We start from the raw sequence: 18,640 nt of genomic DNA on the forward strand, positions 1-18,640 counted from the left end.
GCCGTCCCAAGAGCTTCGTGGTTCACCGGTCATCAGCACGGACTCTTTCTGTGGTATAGACCGTGCTGTCCAATACAGGAGCCACTAGCCACATGTGACTATTTACATCTTAATTTAAATGAACGAAAATTAAATCCAATTAAAAGTTCAGTTGCTCAGTCTTACCAGCCAATTTCATGTGTGGCTAGTGGCTGCTGTATTGGACAGCACAGGTAGCGAATGTTTCCGTAATCCCAGAAACTTTTGTCGGATAGGGCTGGTATAGATTCTATATCTTCTGCCCTCACCACCCCACAGCTTATTCTTTTCTGGAACCACATTGTCTGGGTTCAAATCCTGCCTCTCTTCCTTACTAGCAGTGTAAATTTGGGCAAGTCCCTTCTCGCTGAGGCTCAGTTTTGTAATCTGTAAAATGGGGATAGTAATAATAGTGCTTCCTCTTAAGGTTGTTGTGAGGGCTGTTGTTGTGTGGAAGGTAATTTGGAGCCTTGCCTAACTGCTAACGTGTATACAGTAAGCACTCAATACATGATGGCTATATTGTTTTTTGTTATTCATCCCCACTCCCTTGCAGATGTAGCGAGTACACATTGCTGGCCTCTTCCCCCACCTCAAAGAATTAGCACCCAGCCCATACCTCCTCCTCCCCTGCTCCCCCATAGAGACATCCTTTCTAATCAAAACCAGAAAAGAAAGGGAGACCCATGGCTCATTCATTCTCAAGCACCCAGAATTGGTTTAGGTACCGGTGTAATCATGTCAAACAAGCTGCCACAGACTGTTTCCCTCAGTCCCAATCAGAAAATGTGGAGTCATTTTGAAGTCCGGGGGCAGTGACTTGTGGTCCTTCGGGGATATTCTGGCACTGAAAGTAGCCTCACTTAACAGCTACAGACTAGCCATGCCAATGAATTTTAGGGAATTTCTTAGCGCATTAATCATCTTCACAGTTGGGGAAATAGTCTGTAGTTTGTCCATTTTGTCCTTATATCTCCAGTGTGATTCTATGGAAGATTTCAGTGTGTGAATTTTAACAGGAAGCACTTGAATGCCTCCTAGCTTAGCTTGTCATCTAATCTTTCACAAGAAATCCCCAAAAGTTGCCTATTCACAACCAATATTTTCCCTTTTGTTCTTTTTTTAAGTTACAATTTTTTTTTTAGTTTCTTATCTGGGGGCCGTGAGAATATGTAAAATACTCAGGGTACAAAAATGAAAAAGGATTACCCATTAGAAGAATTCCTTTCATTATCTGAAAAAGATTAATTTTTTATATAGTTTCCTTTAGTTATGTAACAAAAATGTCATAAATTTCTTTAGTTTTGTTTCTGGCTGTGGGCGGAACGCATTCCAGGCTGGTCTGATCTCAAAACTAGCTGTGGCAATAGTTTAGTTTTTAGAAGACTGTTTTCACTTATGAACCACAGGGGCCTACAACTGGGAGAAAAACCTTACATACTACCTCTTAAGGGACAAGAGCATTTTCTATATTGAAGCATTTCTTTGCACAGCCTTTGAAGGAATAAATACATTAGATTCGAATTTTTTTTTTAAAGACAAGTTTTTTTAGAGCAGTTTTAGGTTTACAACAAAATTGAGAGGAAGGTAAAGAGGTTTCCCATATACCCCTATCCCCAGAGCACGTAGCCTCCCCCATTATCAAAATCCCCCACCAGAATGGTACAGAATTTGTGACAATTGATGAACCTACACTGACACACCGCAATCACTCAAAGGTGGTGGTTTACCGTGGGGCTCACTCTTGGTGTTGTACATTCTGTGGGTTTGGACAAATGCATAATGACGTATAGTCATCATTATAGTATCCTGCCGAGTATTTTCACTGCCCTAAAAATTCCCTGTGCTCCGCCTATTCATCGCTCCCTCTGCAACCACTGGCAGCCACTGATCTTTTTACTGTCTCCACAGTTTTGCCTTTTCCAGAATGTCATAGTTGGAATCATTCAGTATGTAGCCTTTTCCGATTGGCTTCTTTCACTTTGGAATATACACTGAAGGTACTTCCATGTCTTTTCATGGCTTGATAGCTCATTTCTTTTTAGTGCTAAATAATATTCCATTGTCTGCATGTACCACAGTTTATTCATCCATTCACCTACTGAAGGACATCTTGGTTGCTTCTAAGCTTTGGCAATTATGAATAAAGAGGCTCTAAATATTTGTATGCAGGTTTTTGTGTGGACATGCTTTCAGCTCCTGTAGGTAAATACCAGGGAGCACAATTGCTGATCATATGGTAAGAGTATGTTTAGTTTTGTAAGAAACTGTCAGGGGCTGGCCCCGTGGCCGAGTGGTTAAATTTGCGCGCTCCACTTCAGTGGCCCAGGGTGTCGCCGGTTTGGATCCTGAGCATGGACATGGCACCGTTCATCAGGCCATGCTGAGGTGGCATCCCACATAGCACAACCAAAAGGACCACAACTAGAGAATACAACTATGTACTGGGGGACTCTGGGGAGAAGAAGAAAAAAATGAAGATTGGCAACAGATGTTAGCTCAGGTGCCAATCTTTTTTTTTTTTTAAGGATTTAATTTTTCCTTCTTCTCCCCAAAGCCCCCGGTACATAGTTGTATATTCCAGTTGTGGATGCTTCTAGTTGTGGCATCCACCCTCCTCCCTCCCCCCTTCCCCTTTGGTAACCACCAGTCCAATATCTGTCTCTGTGTGCTTGTTTGTTATTGTTTTTCTCTCCTATTTATGAGTGAGAGCATACGATATTTGACTTTCTCCTTCTGACTTATTTCGCTAAGCATAATACCCTCAAGGACCATCCATGTTGTCACAAATGGCCAGATTTCATCGTTTCTTATGGCTGAGTAGTATTCCATTGTGCATATATACCACATCTTCTTTATCCATTCGTCCCTTCATGGGCACCTAGGTTGCTTTCAAGTCTTGGCTATTGTGAATAAGGCTGCGATGAACATAGGGGTGCATGTATCTTTACACATTTGTGTTTTCCTATTCCTTTGATAATACCCAGCAGTGGAATAGCTGGATCATATGGTAGATCTATTCTTAATTTTTTGAGGATACTCCATACTGTTTTCCATAGTGGCTGCACCAGTTTGCACTCCCACCAGCAGTGTATGACTGTTCCCTTCTCTCCACATCCTCTCCAACACTTATTGTTTCCATCTTAGTTCATTTTTAAATTGTCTTCCTTTCCTACAGAACCTTTACACATCTCCCATTATGGCTGATGAGGTAAGACTTGACTTTGTGTCTTCTGCCAGTTACTACAAAACAGAGTCCTTTGATAGCCTAGACAAAAAAGTGTAATGAGCACATCCTTTGTACCTGCACTGTGCTAGGTACTGATGATCATTGGGGAAAGATATGTGTAGAGGTTTTTGAAATGGGAAATAAGATGCCAGCAGTACTGGGAAGTCTATTTAAAGCCACACGGTAGAGTAAGACACTTAGAAAGCCGTTATGTTCTGGAACATTGATCTGGCAGGGATTGGAGAGCACTAATAATGAAGGTCAGAGAGGTTCAATCTGGAGAAGACAGGAAGCCTGAAGTGATTAGGGCATGAAACAGGGTGAGGGCAGTGGGAATATCACAGGAGAGAATCCAGAAGCTTTGCAAAGGAAGAAATAACAGAATATGGTGATAGAATACAGGGAAAGGAGTGGAAAAAAGGTGATTTCAAAGGCTCTAATTGAGGAGCCTAGAGAAAATGAGCTCTGACTGAGGGAAATTTGGAAGGTTAGAAGAAAAGGCAGTTTGGCAGGGAAGAGAGGCCTATGTTTTGGCCATTGAATTTGAGGCAAGAGTGGAACACTCAGATGGAGCAGTTAGAAATCTGAGACTAGGGGCCGGCCCGGTGGCACAGCAGTTAAGTGTGCACGTTCCGCTTCTTGGCAGCCCGGGGTTTGCTGCTTCGGATCCCGGGTGGGGACATGGCCCCGCTTGGCAAAAGACATGATGTGGTAAGCGTCCCACATAGAAATTGGAGGAAGATGGGCATGGATGTTAGCTCAGGGCCAGTCTTCCTCAGCAAAAAGAGGAGGATTGGCAGTAGTTAGCTCAGGGCTAATCTTCCTCAAAAAAAAAAAAAATCAGAAATCTGAGACTAGCTCCCAGGTGAGAGGTCAGGACTAGGAATCCCCAGTGTAGAAATTCTAATCAAGGAATGGAGGTGATAAACTGAGGGTGAATGGATGAGGTAGTACGAAATAGGGGAGAATGTGCAGAGGGCTGAGGACTGGATGTGAGCCCTCTGAGGAGAGAAGGGAGAAGAGCAAGCCAAGCAAGCAGGGAAGGAGCAGGCAGAGGGACCAGAGTAAAATCATGGAATTCAGCAGATGAGGCATTTTCAAGAAGCGTAAAACTTCTCATCTGGGCCTCGTAACATCTCTTATATAAAAGAGGAGAAAGGGTCAGGACTCTATAGTTTCTATAGCTACTGGAAGTACCAGTGTTCATCAAAAAGGAACATTTCTTTCTTCCTAGAATATGAAATGGAGCTACATTATAAAATAGGGTTTTTAAAAAAGCTGTCTCGCTGTATGCAAATATTGCTTTTCATGGACATCTTCAGTCATTAAAAAAACAGCAGCAACAAACTTTTGCCTTTGTTTCTTGAATACTTTGTTAAAAATAATGCAGAAGCTTATCTCATTTTATCTTGTAGGCACAGCAGCCTGGGAAAAATTCTTCAATGTGAAGACATCTATAGAGAAGGTCAACACATCGGTTGTTCCTTTGCTCTGACTGAAGTGAAGGATTCCATTTTCGAACAGCACAGTGTCCAAATAATGGTCAAGGATAATGCAGGAAAAATTAGACCATTTTTCAATATAGTGCCTTTAACTTCTCATGGTAAGTTTTAGAAGTGTTACATCTTTTGATCAATCAATACAAATAATAAAAAATGATGATTTTGGTTTTAAGATCTTCCAAGAAAAAAAGGACTATATTTGGGTGTGCCTTTCTTTGATCCTTTTTAAAGAAGCAAGCTGGGAAATCCTAACATTTATTGAGCACGTGTGCTGCAGGCTTTGTCCTTGTTTCCTATGAGCACGCCGAGACTTGGAGCAAGCAGTTGGTTGTAGAACCAAGCTTGGAACCCAGGCTCTCTGACTCTTAAGATCTATTGTCTTTTACTCATGATGCTTGAGAAGATGATGCCGCAGAATAAAAGTGGTCGAATAGAGTTCCTGAATAATTTCTCTCTTAGGAAAAGCTGAGAGTGGAGGTGGAATGATCTGGGGTGATAATCAAACTGTCAGGCACTGATCAATCAGAACAACCAGTGCTGCCAAGTGTCGGCCTGTTAGAAAGAGCCCTCAACTTGAAAACAAAACATCTGCTTGAGGGCCTAGCTTCTTTACCTCGGACAGGGTATATAAGCTCTCTCTTTTTTTCTTTTTTTTTTTTTTTAAGATTTTATTTTTTCCTTTTTCTCCCCAAAGCCCCCCCGGTACATAGTTGTATATTCTTCGTTGTGGGTCCCTCTAGTTGTGGCATGTGGGACGCCGCCTCAGCGTGGTTTGATGAGCAGTGCCATGTCCACGCCCAGGATTCGAACCAACGAAACAATGGGCCACCTGCAGCAGAGAGCGCGAACTTAACCACTCGGCCACGGGGCCAGCCCCATCTTTTTTTCTTTTTTTAAAGATTTTATTTTTCCTTTTTCTCCCAAAGCCCCCTGGTACATAGTTGCGTATTTAAGTTGTGGGTCCTTCTAGTTGTGGCATGTAGGATGCTGCCTCAGCATGGCTTGGTGAGCGGGGCCATGTCCGTGCCCAGGATCCGAACCTGCGAAAGCCTGGGCTGCCAAAGCGGAGCGTGTGAACTTAACCACTCGGCAACGGGGCCGGCCCCATAAACTCTCTTTGTTTCCTTATCTGTAAAACAGGGTACATTGTCCCTCTTGACCTCAAAGGATTGGTGTAAGGTCCATGTGATGTGAGGTGTGTCAAAGCGTTTTATAAATCTCTAAAGCAGGCTACTATAGGCATCGTGTTTATTTATTTGCTGTAGTACCCCAACAGGGAGCTCAGGTTCTGGCTAAGTGGTATACAGAAAATTTGTAGGCAAATCATGAATTGACAAAGGCTCCCAAGTCTGTGAGCAGAACTCTATTTACCGTCCCTTTGAATAGTCATGGAAGTGAGTTCTAATAGTGGACCGAAGGCGGCTTAGTTTGTAGGCCAGGAGAGTGAGGTCGCAGTGACTTGCCAAGTCGGATAATCTGAAGCAACACCGTTGTCTGTCCTCCCCCTTGCTTGGCAGATTGTCCTCGATGGACCTTTGAAAGCTCAGTTTGCTATTCTTCTTCCTGGAGATTAGTGGTGACATAAAGGGAGCTCTGTCTCAGCTAGAAAATGACATCTTCAAGCTGTTCTCTGTTAATTAGCCATTCTCTTCTGTTGCTTGGTCTTAAGCCATAGTTGACTCCCAAGAAACTGAGTTGACTAGGTTCATTTTTTTTTACTTTATTTTTAATTGTGGTTATAATCACACAACATAAAATTTGCCATCTTAACCGTTTTTAAGTGTACAGTTCAGGAGTGTTAAGTACATTCACATTGTTGTGCAGCAGACCTCTAGAACTTTTTCATCTTGTAAAAGTGAAACTCGCTGCCCATTGAACACTAATTCCCCTTCTTCCTTCCCCCAGCCCTTGGTAACCACCTTCCTACTTTCTTTTTCTATGATTTTGACTACTTCAGATTCCTCATATGAGTAGAATCGTACAGTATTTGTTCTTTTGTAATGGGCTCATTTCACTTTGCATGATGTCCTCAAGGTTCATCCATGATGTAGCATATGACAGAGACCAGGCTAACGTGTTGTGGTCTTTGATTGGCACACGTGAGTGACAGCTGGGGAGACCCCTTGCGCCTGGTACCCCTTGCCACCCATCAGGTGGAGGCACATCTGGACCCACGCACTTCTTTTCTTTATTCTCTCTGGTGCAGCTAGATGGCCTGATTATCTACTAGCCATTTTCTAACCAGATGCAAGGCAGAGTTCTTCTCATCTGCCATACACCCCAAAGATGTTCCTTAGATCCATTTTACTAGGCAAAGTAAGCTTCCTACATTAATTGTGGCTAATCAGAAGTTCTAGAACTGGGAGCTGGCCTGGTTGCACAGTGGTTAGGTTCGCACATTCTGCTTTGGCGGCCCGGGGTTCGCTGGTTTGGATCCCAGGATTGGACCTACACACTGCTCGTCAAGCCATGCTGTGGCGGGCATCCTACATATAAAGTAGAGGAAGATGGGCACGAATGTTAGCTCAGGGCCAGTCTTCCTCAGCAAAAAGAGGAGGAGTGGCAGCAGATGTTAGCTCAGGGCTAATCTTCCTCAAAAAAAAAAAAATTCTAGAACTGTATGTCTCATCATGTAAGGCCATTAAAAGCATCAGCGCTATTTTCATTTAACTTTTTGACCTTCATTATCTCTACCCATATATGTACCTCATCAAAATAAAGTCTGGAAGCTAATTGGTACTCTTCTTCTTCTATCTTTCAGTGAAGCCTGATCCTCCACATATTAAAAAGCTCTTCTTCCAAAATGGTGACTTGTATGTGCAGTGGAAGAATCCACAGAACTTTTATAGCAGATGCTTATCTTATCAAGTAGAAGTCAATAACAGCCAGACTGAGACTCGGGATATTTTCTCCGTAAGTTTTTTTTTAGATAGTTGTCTTTATTTGAGTATTTTTCTTTCACTTGAATTTCTTGTTGTATAATAAATTGAAATATCAATGAAATGTGGCTTAGATTTGTTACTTTTTGATGATGTTGATGATAATGAAACTTTTTGTCTAAAACACGGCATGGTGGAAGGTTTGAGGGTTCATGGTAGATTGGCTGCAAGATTCAAGCCATTCATTGATTCATTTGCTCAACAAATTTTTATGACATGTCTGTCATGTGCCAGGCACTATTTTATGTGCACATGACACCTGGCAAAAAAGTTTTTTCCATGATGCTTACCTACTAGAAAATAAGTATGTAAATGAGCAAGCTTATTTCAGAGAATGAGTGCTATGAAGAAAATTAAATGGAGTGACATAGCAGGGTGACAGGCGTGCTTGAGGGAGTATGGTGTAGGGTAGTCCCCGAAGTGATGACATTTGAGATGAGACCAGAATGGTGAGCAGGAGCTATCATCTGAAGCTGTGGGGGTGAGGGCGGGCAGCACGTACAAAGACTCTGAGGCGCGAATGAGCTTGGCATGTGTGAGAAACAGAAAGGAGATTGTTGTGGCCAAAATATAGTAGGAAAAGGTGTCTGAGTGGGAGGCCAAGGTCAGATCAGGTAGATACTTGGAGGTTCTGGTATGGCCATTGAGTTTTCTTGGAATTTGTGGCAACTAGAGTAGTCAAATTCTAGTAGTCAGTATTTGTTGGATTGTGTATGCTTATGCTATTAGGAAGCTAATACAAAATATGCTAATTAGAGTTCTCTGTGGGGCACTGGGCATAAAAGATGTGGCATAATCTCCGGGCATCAGTCCCATTGTCACACTTTAGCGTAGAGGTCAAAAGCTCGGGCCTCAAACATTTCTGTTTGGACCACAAACAAAGTGGGCTTTTGTTTATTAAATTTGAATTTTTTGCCCAGATTTAAAACCATCGTACCTGAGGAGTGCAGTTTCCATAAGGTGGCGCCTCAAGACCACAGGAACTGTGCCACTCACTTGTGTGCCACCTGCCTGGGCCCTGTGTGCATTTGAGTTTTAGAGGTTAGAAACCAAGTGTTTTATTTTGGCTTTTCAAGTTGCCGAGCACCTTGTGTGTAGGCAAGGTCCTTGGTCCAGTGGTTTTAGCTCATCCTGAGGACTTCAAAATACTTCCTAAATTAAGTGAGTGTTGACGGGCCATAACTCTCCAGAGGGAGAGAGCAGAGCTCCTCTGGGCATTTGCCGAGGAATCCGTGTGCTGAAATAGAATAATCATTATCTATCCCAGAATCCAGTGACCCCGTACAATACCGCACAGGGGAAAAGCAAAGGGCTTTCAAGCGAGGAGTGGTTGAGGCTTGGGTTTACAGCTAGGTGAGCTGTCAGAAAGGCGACATAAACTTGCCTACTCTAGCCTTTACTGCTCTCTTCTGTCTGCAATCCTGAGACACATGCTGCTCGGATTACTCACTTGGCACTGAGTTATGTCCTGCTGGTTACCCTGATAACATGCGTAGGCCTTTTGTCTCCGCTAAAAACCTAAGCTCCTGTAGGGAGGGGTTGGTTGGTGTGTACTCTGTGCTGTTCCTGCTCCTCATAGCAGCTAACATGTATTGAGCGATTACTAAGTACTATGTATTTTAATAAGCACTTTATGTGAATTGTCTCATTCTAGGTCCTGTTATTTCATCCCCATTTTACAGATGAGAAAACTTGGTTTTAGAGGGTGCTGCTAAGGTCATATTTCTAGTCAGTCTTAGAGCCAAGATTTCTACAAAAGTCTAACTCCAAAGCTTTTATTCTTAACCACCGGGGCCCACCTCAGTGCTTCCTCTTAATAGTAGCAGCCATCACTTATGAAGTGTTTATGATGTGCCACAAATATATTCTTCTGTGTACTTCTTATACAGTAGCTCATAGCAATCCATGGAATAGGTTCTATTTTAACCTACATTTTACTGAGAAACTAAGGCTCAGAGAGCTTAAATAACTTGCTACAGGCCACACAGCTAATAAGTATGACTTCAAAGTTTGGTCTCCCTGTATTAAACTTTGACCAAGAATACTTGGTATAACAATATGTACATAGTCATCACTTAATAAATCCTTTTTAAAATGAACAAAGAAAACAAAACAAAACCAGATTCATAGTTATAGAGAACATATTGATGGTTGCCAGAGTTTGGGGAGTGGGTGAAATGAGTGAAGGAGATCAAGAGGTACAAAATTCCAGTTATAAAATAAATGTCATGTAGACATAATGTACAATATGGGGAATATAGACACTAATACTGTATTAACTTTGTGTGGGGACAGGTGGTAAGTTGACTTGTGGTGATCATTTCGTAATGTATATAATTGTCAAATCACCATGTTGTACACCTGAAACTAATATAATATTGTATGTCAATTATACTTCTAAAATAGATGCCAAAGTCTGCATTGATAAAAGTATGGGAAGACTCACATTTTGTTTTAGAATGAGTTCTAGAAATCTTCCAGTATTAATCCATTTATTTTTTTGTTATTTGTTCATTTATTGAACAAATGTATATTGACCATCTTCCAGGAGCCATAGTCTCCGCTAGTGTTTGTATCCAACATTGGATGATTTAGTATTGTTTTAGTAACAAGGAATTTACCACCTCACATATTCCTTACAAGGCCTTGCAAAATGCAACAAAATATTTGTTGAATAAAGAAATGCAATTTTCGTATTAAAAAAAGTAAATTCTTGTTGAATTGAGTTACCTTTTTTACAAATTTATGCATCGAAGAGAACACACATACTATGGAATTTATCCACCTAAATCAGAACTATAATCTGTTTGAAATTAACTATGTGTACACTTGAATTTAGTGTTCTCTCTCCTAGCAGATGTTCACCAGCTGCTTCCTCCCCTAGAATGTCATCAGTTTCTTGTGTGTTCATTGATTTTGAGCTCTGCTGGTTAGATCTTTTGTGTTTCCTTTTTACAAGACTTTTTGAGGAATTATTTTGCCTTGTGTTCCAGTTGAGAGGAGCAAGTAGGCTGGACCATGAACTGGTGCCATCACGTGGGGGCTGTGCTCAGAGGTAGCTCGTGACAGGATCATAAAGTGGGGAATGACTTGTCTGTGTCCACCCTCATCCCCGTAGACTATCTGCCTGGTGCTCTGTGTGTGCCCTTGTTTTCCTTTCCTCACAGAGGTATCTGAACAGCTGATAAACTACACAAGGGGATTTACATTTGAACAAGAACCCAGAACCTTCAGTTTACACAATGATTTGCAGATTTTGGAATATATATATCTGGGAGATGGTCCAGGGGAGGGGGGGACATCAGCCTGCAACTTGATCCCTCAAGTGGTAGTTGACACTTGTAATGGCCCAGCAGGCATCTGACTCCTAATGGTCAGCAATGGGGTGCAGTAGACCCTGAATGGTTTTTTCTCCACCCCTATGTGAAATATTGATAGGGTGGCCCTTGATCATTCAGTTGGCGTTTTAGCTCTTCACAAATGCAGGTAGGAACCATTGAGTGAATGACATTGAATGCCAAAAATCATAGCTATGTGTTCTGGTCTTTGTTCCATGTTTAAACATCTCTTTTATAGAAGTTGACTATTTTTTCCAGCTTTATTGAGATATGATTATTGACTAAAAATTGTATATATTTAGGTTGTACAATGTGATTAATTTTAAGGTGTACAACATGATGATTTAATATACATATACATTGTGAAATGATTACCACAATCAAGTTAATTAACACATCCATAACCTTACACTGTTATCTTTTTTTTGTGGTGAGAACACTTAAGATCTACTCTCTTAGCAAATTTCAAGGATATTATACACTATTATTAACTATAATCACCATGCTGTCCATTAGATCCCCAGAACTTATCACTGAAAGTTTGGACCCTTTGACCAATATCTTCCCATTTTCCCTTATGTAACCAGCAAGCCCAGAAGGCCCATCGTGACCCATGTCGGTCACTGTCCTCCCAAAGAGCAACTATTGTCTTGACTTCTAATCCCGTAGATTAGTTGTGTTACCTCTTTTTAAACTTTATATAAATGAATTATACAGAAGTTACTTTTTTGTATGTCTGCCTTCTTTCACTTGATGTTATGTTTATGAGATTCACTGATATCATTGTCTGTAGTTGCAGATGGTTCATTCTCCTTGCATTCATCCCATCATATCAATCTACCACATTTGATTTCTCCATTCTCCCATTGATGGACATTTGGATAGTTTCTAGTTTGGAGTTTTATGGATAGAGTCTTTGTGAGCATTTGTGTACTTGTTTCTGTGCACATGCACATACATTTCTGTTGGGCGTATATGGGTCATAGGGTTACATATGATTGTCTCTAGTAGATAATAGTTTTCCCAAATGGTTGTGCCAGTTTACACTACTAAGAGCAGAAATTGGGAGTGCTAGATGCTTCACATCCTCACCAACGCTTGGTATTGTCTGGTAGGAGTGTGTATTGTTATCTTGTAGATTTAATTTGCGTTTCCCTGATGCCTAATGAAGTTGAGCACTTTTTAATGTGTTTATTGGCAATTTGGATATCCTCTTGTGAAGTGGCTGTTCAAGTCTTTTGCCAGTTTTTCTTTTGGGTTGTCTGTCTTTTCTTTATTAATTTGTGAGATATCTGTATATATGTGTGTGTATTATATATAAATATAAATATATATTACATAATGTATATATGCAAGTTCTTTGTCAGAAGTTGCAAATATCTTCTGTCACTCTATACATTACCTTTTTATTTCCTTAACAGCAAGCATATCTTTTGATGAACAGAAGAAGTTTTTAATTTTAATATAGATGACTTTATAAAACATTTTCCTTTATGGTTAATATTTTTTTGGTCCTATTTAAGAAATCTTTTCCTGCTTCAAGGTCACAAAGATAATCTACGTTTCCATCTAAAAGCTTGCTGTATTTATTTATTTAGTCTAACTTTCATATTCAGATCTGGAATTGACTTTGTAAATAGTGTGAGGCAGGAGTCAAGATTCGTTTTTTCCCCTCATATGGACATGTAATTGACCCAGCACCACTTATTAAAAAAACCAACTTTTTCCGTTGCCCCTGATCCTCTTTAGTGGAGCAAAAGGAAACCTTGTTAGAAATGGTTAAATGATGCAAAATGTGATTTTTTTAAAATTGTGGATTTATTCATTTTTCTGTATTTTCAAGGTTGAAGAGGCCAAATGTCAGAATCCAGAATTTGAGGGAGACCTGGAGGTCAGTAAATTCAACTTTAGCTATTTGGGCTTAAACTCAGAGTAATTAGGGGTGGGGCAGGGTGAGCATAGCCTGAATTGGAACTGCTTTGAGAAAAACAAACTACTTTGTTCTGTGCATTGTTGCCAATTGTTTTTTTTCAGGAGTTAAAGTCAGATAATTCAGATTGCAATCCAAGTCTTAATCATATACAGAATTTGGCAGATAATTATATTTAGGATTCAGCAGCAGAGAAAGAGAATTAACTGGTAATATTCTTGTGTGTTTTTATTTTATATCTAAGGGTACAATTTGTTTCATGGTCCCCGGTGTTCTTCCTGATACTGTGAACACAGTCAGAATAAGAGTCAAAACAAATAAATTATGCTATGAGGATGACAAACTCTGGAGTAATTGGAGTCAAGCGATGAGTATAGGTAAGAGAACAGGATTTCATTAAAATTTAAACCATTGATGCATGGACACTAAGCTGAAGCAGAAAATAGATTGGACAAAAGGACTGTTCTGCATTCTTGACGTCAGCCAGAGAGTACTTGCGATCAAAATGTACTTTGTGTTTAATTAATGTCAAATCACCCAGGGCTAATTTACAAAATAAAGCTCTTTGAAAATCCACAAAATCCAAATGGTGTTATTCTCTCTTCTCTCCTGTCTCCATCTTTGTTAATAACCTGAACAAAAATGTAGAAGGCAGGCATGATTAAATCTGCAGATTCTACAGTGCCAGAGGACCATACCATGTGCTGGTGACAGAATCAAGAGTAGAACAATGACCTTGAGGGCATTTAATAGAGATAAATCTGTATCTAGGTTTGAAAAAAAATCAGTTTCCTTTATTAAGTGAGAGGCTGAGCAAGCTATGTGTCAGGCTCAAGTACAGGGTTAGAAAGACCTGTGCTTTAAGGCTCTGTGTGTTGTAGGGTGGGGTATAGGGTTTTATTTGACTGTAAGATCAAAGTGACTCGACTTTGAACCCTTAAATATCCCCAAAAGGCATATGTAGTCATAGGCAGCCATGATGGTGCAGTGCCTGAAACCAGGGAATGCAGCAGGACGGGGCACGGTGTCCTGCTTACATGAGAAGTGTGCAGGATTCCATTCCGGGCACCACGTTGTAGGAGATGCATTGGCAGACTGGAATCTATCCTTGATAGGTAATCAAAATGTTGAAGAATCTCAAAATTTTCGGAGAAACAGTTGAAGTAAGTTTGGGGAGTCATGATTGCTGAATTCTAATATTTGAGATATTGTCAGGTAAAAGAGAGAATAGGCTATCTTTTTTGTGGCTCCTTGGGGCAAAATAGGACCAACTTAAGAAAACAGTGAGAGAGACAGGTTGCTGAGGTAAGCGATTCCCTATTAACTGAGAGACTGAACAAGCGATCTGCCAGGTGTGGTTATATTAGTTATCTATTGTTGCGTAACAAATCATCCCAAAATTTAGTGGCTTAAAAACACATATTTACCATCTCACAGTTTCTGTGGGTAGGAATCTGAGTGTGGCTTAGCTAGGTACCTCTGGCTCAAGTTCTCTCATGAGGTTACAGTCAATCTGTCAGCTGGGACTGCAGTCTCATCTGAAGGCTTGACTGGGGCTAGAGAATCCACTTTCCAAGCTCACTCATGTGGTCATCGGAGAGCCTCACTTCTTCTCTGGCTGCTGGGCGGAGGCTGTAGCAGGTTGAATTGCATCCCTCAAAAAGATATGTTCAAGTCTGAACTCTTGGTACCTGTGAATGTGACCTTATTTGGAAATAGAGTTTTTGCAGATGTAATCAAGTTAAGATGGGGGTTATAATGGCTTAGGGTAGGCCCTAAATTCAATGACTAGTATCCTTATGAGAAGAAGAGAGGATAAACAGAAACACAGGCACATGAACACACAGGGAAGAAGGCCATGTGAAGATGGAGGCAGAGATTAGAGTGATGCAGTTACAAGCCAAGGAACACTATTGATAGCCAGGAGCTACCAGAAGCTAGGAGGAGGCAAGGAGGGATTCTTCTTTAGAGCCTTCAGAGAGAGTATGCCCTTTCAGATACCATGATTTTGGACTTCTAGCCTCCACAACTATGAGAGAATACATTTCTGTCGTTTAAAGCCAACCGGTGTGTGGTGATTTATTACAGCAGCTCTAGGGAACTAATACAGAGCCTCCCTCAGTTCTTTGCCAGTTGGGCCTCCCCACAGGGCTACCTCATGGTGTGGCAGCTGGCTTCCCCAAGTAAGTGATCCAAGCAAGAAAAAGTATGAGAGAACACCCAGTGTGGAAACCACGTTTATAACCGAATCTCAGAAATGACATCCCATTTCTGTTGCTATTCAATTCTTTACAAATGAGTCAACTAGTCCAGCCCACTCTCGAGGGGAAGAGATTACACAAGGGTGTAAATATCAAGAGGCAGGAATCATTTGGGGATATTTTAGAGGCTGCCTAATGCAATGATGCTGGGCTCTGATGACGCTTTCTAGATCTTCATGCACTAGTGGAAAAGGTGAGCATATAAACAGACATATGACATTCTATGTGTTAGATGTAGCAAGGCAGTTAATGAAAGGCTTTGGAATTGGACAGTGCTGGATTTGAGGCTTGACTCCATCACAATACTAAATCCTTCTGGACAAGCCACTAAACCTCTCTGAGCTTTATCCTTCTCATGTGTGTAAATGGGAGATAATATTATCTATCTCTATACCATAGATATAAGCATGTAAAAGCAGCTAATATGGTATCAGACATGTAGTAGGTGCTCAATTAAGAATAGTAGTAGTGGTAGTTGTTAGGAATATTTTAGGTATTCTAGTAGTGGTAAGTAACCAATAAGAAAAGATAGTCACTGTTAATGAGATGACATATTTAACAGGTGTAACATTTTTGTTAGTAGTGTCTGGAAGGAACCAGTTGAGATACCTGGTTTCAGATAATCCTAAAGGTGTTTATTCATCCATGGCATTTTAGGCATCAGAGCAGGACTTTTTTTTCACTATTAAGATAACAGAAGATAAGATAATTGAAGAGTTTCAGAAAACAGATTGGGGTCGAGGGCAGAAGTATCTGTGATCCCTCTAGTCTAATACAACTGTCGCTTGGGTTCTTTCTAAAAGGGTTTTATTTCTCATGTCTTTCTGTTTGCTTTCCATCTTCCAGGTAAGAAGGCCGATCCCACATTCTACATAGCCATGTTACTCATCATTCCAGTCATCGTTGCAGGTGCCATCATAGTCCTGCTGCTTTACCTAAAAAGGTAAGGCAGCTGCCCGGGCAGGCTTGACAGTTTCTGCCAGCCTGGTGGCTCTGCTTATCACCCTTTATGACAGTGTTTGATGTTTGCTCAGCATATTAGAAGCGTTTTGGCTATAAATGGGTTTTGGCAGTACGGCATGGCAAAGAAAATTATTGTGCCCATTTTCTGGTGAGGAAAGCGTTGGATTAGTTTCTCAGGGCTCTGCTCAGGTGCTGCTCTCTGCATGTGTTTAGAATTGTTGAGAGAATTTATGTTGACTCACTCTTTCAAATGGCTAATTTATCAACAGTTAGTTGATAGCTCTTGGAATGAAGCTTTAGAAATGGAGACCATTGCTAAGGGAATCGCTTGTCTAGTATTAATGCAAAGCAGGTGACTACTTAAAGCTGTAGGAATGAGAACTTCATCCAGTCGTCTCTAATATATGGTATTCATTCCTCGAGAATGTTGTATATCTCACCATACGGATTGGTCTGCTGCTGTTATTTACTCTTGCAGTAAATACCTAAGGTTGGAATAAGATTATTAAGCTGGGTCCAGAACCAGTATTTTGTCATTATTTCTATGTACTTTCAACATACACTTATTGTGTGCCTATTTAAGTGCCAGGCACTGTTTTAATTGCTGGGGTTACAACAGTGAACAGGAAAAAGTCCTTATCTGTGTTCTAGGGGGACATATATCTAGGGGATAGATATAGATATATATATATAAAATAATGCTATGATTTCACATAGTGAGTAGTAACGTTATGGGGAGAAAGGCTAGGAAGTGATAGGAGGCTCATCTTACATAGGATGGCCAGGGAAGGCCTCTCTGAGAAAGTGACATTTAAGGCGAGACTAAATAAAGTGAAGGAGTGAGCCATTCAGATATTTGAAGAAAAAGCATTCCAGGCCTAGGGAATAGCAAGTGCAAAGGCCCCGAGTCTGGAATGAGCTTCGTGTGTCTTGTTGGAGTAGAGTACACAAGGGGGAGAGCAACAGGAGATGAGGCTGGAGAGGTTGGCGGAGCCAGATCGTGTCATAGCAAGGAACTGAGATTTTATCCTAGGCTTGATGGGGAAACATTGGAGAGTTTTAAGCAGGGGAGGGACGTGGTCTGATTTACTGTCATAAAAGATCACTAGTTGCTGGGGGAAGAATTGACTTGGGCAAGAGTGGAAGCAGGGAGACTAGTTAGGAGGCATTGCCGTGTTTTGGGAGAAAGATGAAGGTATCTTGGGCTAGGAGGTTAGAATGGAGGTAGTAAGATGTGGTCAGATGTGGGATATATTTTGAAGGTAGACTTGATAGCACTTGCTGATGGCTGCTTGTCTGTGGACATGTGAGGGAAATCAAAGATTCAAGGATAACTTAGATTTTTAGCTTCGGCAACTGAGTGAATGCTGGAGCCATTTACTGAAATGGAGGAGATTGTGAAGAGAGCTGGCTCTAGGGGAAAAGTGAGGACTTCAGTTTTGAACATGCTGAGTTTGAGATGCCTATTAGATGTCCAAGTAGAGATGTTAAATAGGTAGTTGTATACATGAACCTGGAGTTGAAGGGAGAGGTGTGGGCTGGAGATAGAACTTTGGGTATTCTTGGCATGTAAATGGATTTAAAGCCCTAAGACTGGAAGAGAGCCCTCATGAAGTAAGATAAAGAGGACAAAAGACCGAACCCTGGGGCACACCAGTGTTTAGAGTCCTAGGAGAAGAGGTAGGTCTGCCAAAGGGTACTGTAAGATGCCAAATAGAGAGGAAGAAGTAAGAAAAAAAAAGAAAAATTAAAAAGGAATGTACCCTGCTCTCAGAAGATTATTTTTTTCAAAGTTATAAACAGCAAGCTCCCATTTGGTCTATGATAAGTAAAGCACCATTATTATTTAAATGATGGGGTATAACACACACAATCATAACTATGTGAAGTGATGGAGTATTAATTAGCTTGATTGTGGTAATCATTTCACAATATATGCATGTATCATAACAATACGTTGTACCCCTGAAATATATACAATTTTTTTTTAAAGATTTTATTTTTCCTTTTTCTCCCCAAAGCCCCCTGGTACATAGTTGTGTATTTTAGTTGTGGATCCTTCTAGTTGTGGAATGTGGGATGCCGCCTCAGCATGGCCTGACAAGCGATGCCATGTCTGCGCCCAGGATCCGAACCGGCGAAACCCTGGGCCGCTGAAGCAGAGCGCGCGAACTGAACTACTCGGCCACGGGGCCGGCCCTGTACAATTTTTATTTATCAAATATATCTCAATAAAACTAGAAAAAAACTTTTAAAATGATAGGGTATAAGTAGTCTGCTTATGCTGATGGCCCTTTTGCTCCACCCGCACTTGATGCCCTTAGGACATTGATTTCTCAGCTTGTTTCAGAAATTTCTTCACAACTGCTTTATCACTAAAGATGACTTGTGTCACATGTCTTTTGTCCAAGCCTTCTTTTAATATGGCTATATTTAACTGGGACGTTCCTATAGGCTGGA

The 18,640-nt window shown here is 40.9% G+C and overlaps 1 protein-coding gene across 2 annotated transcripts in view; it reads left to right on the forward strand.

The window, feature by feature from the left end:
* The window catches only part of IL13RA1 (interleukin 13 receptor subunit alpha 1), a 77,741-nt gene that overhangs the window by 19,366 nt on the left and 39,735 nt on the right, over positions 1 to 18,640 (forward strand). For both annotated transcript variants that reach the window (XM_070502041.1, XM_070502042.1), the window contains exons 5-9: positions 4,663 to 4,850; positions 7,511 to 7,662; positions 12,870 to 12,917; positions 13,201 to 13,333; positions 16,064 to 16,160. In XM_070502041.1, the coding sequence (XP_070358142.1) occupies positions 4,663 to 4,850; positions 7,511 to 7,662; positions 12,870 to 12,917; positions 13,201 to 13,333; positions 16,064 to 16,160 (618 nt within the window). The remainder of the gene's footprint in view (positions 1 to 4,662; positions 4,851 to 7,510; positions 7,663 to 12,869; positions 12,918 to 13,200; positions 13,334 to 16,063; positions 16,161 to 18,640) is intronic.

This window comes from Equus asinus, chromosome X (assembly GCF_041296235.1).
Source record: "Equus asinus isolate D_3611 breed Donkey chromosome X, EquAss-T2T_v2, whole genome shotgun sequence".
NCBI lineage: Eukaryota > Metazoa > Chordata > Mammalia > Perissodactyla > Equidae > Equus > Equus asinus.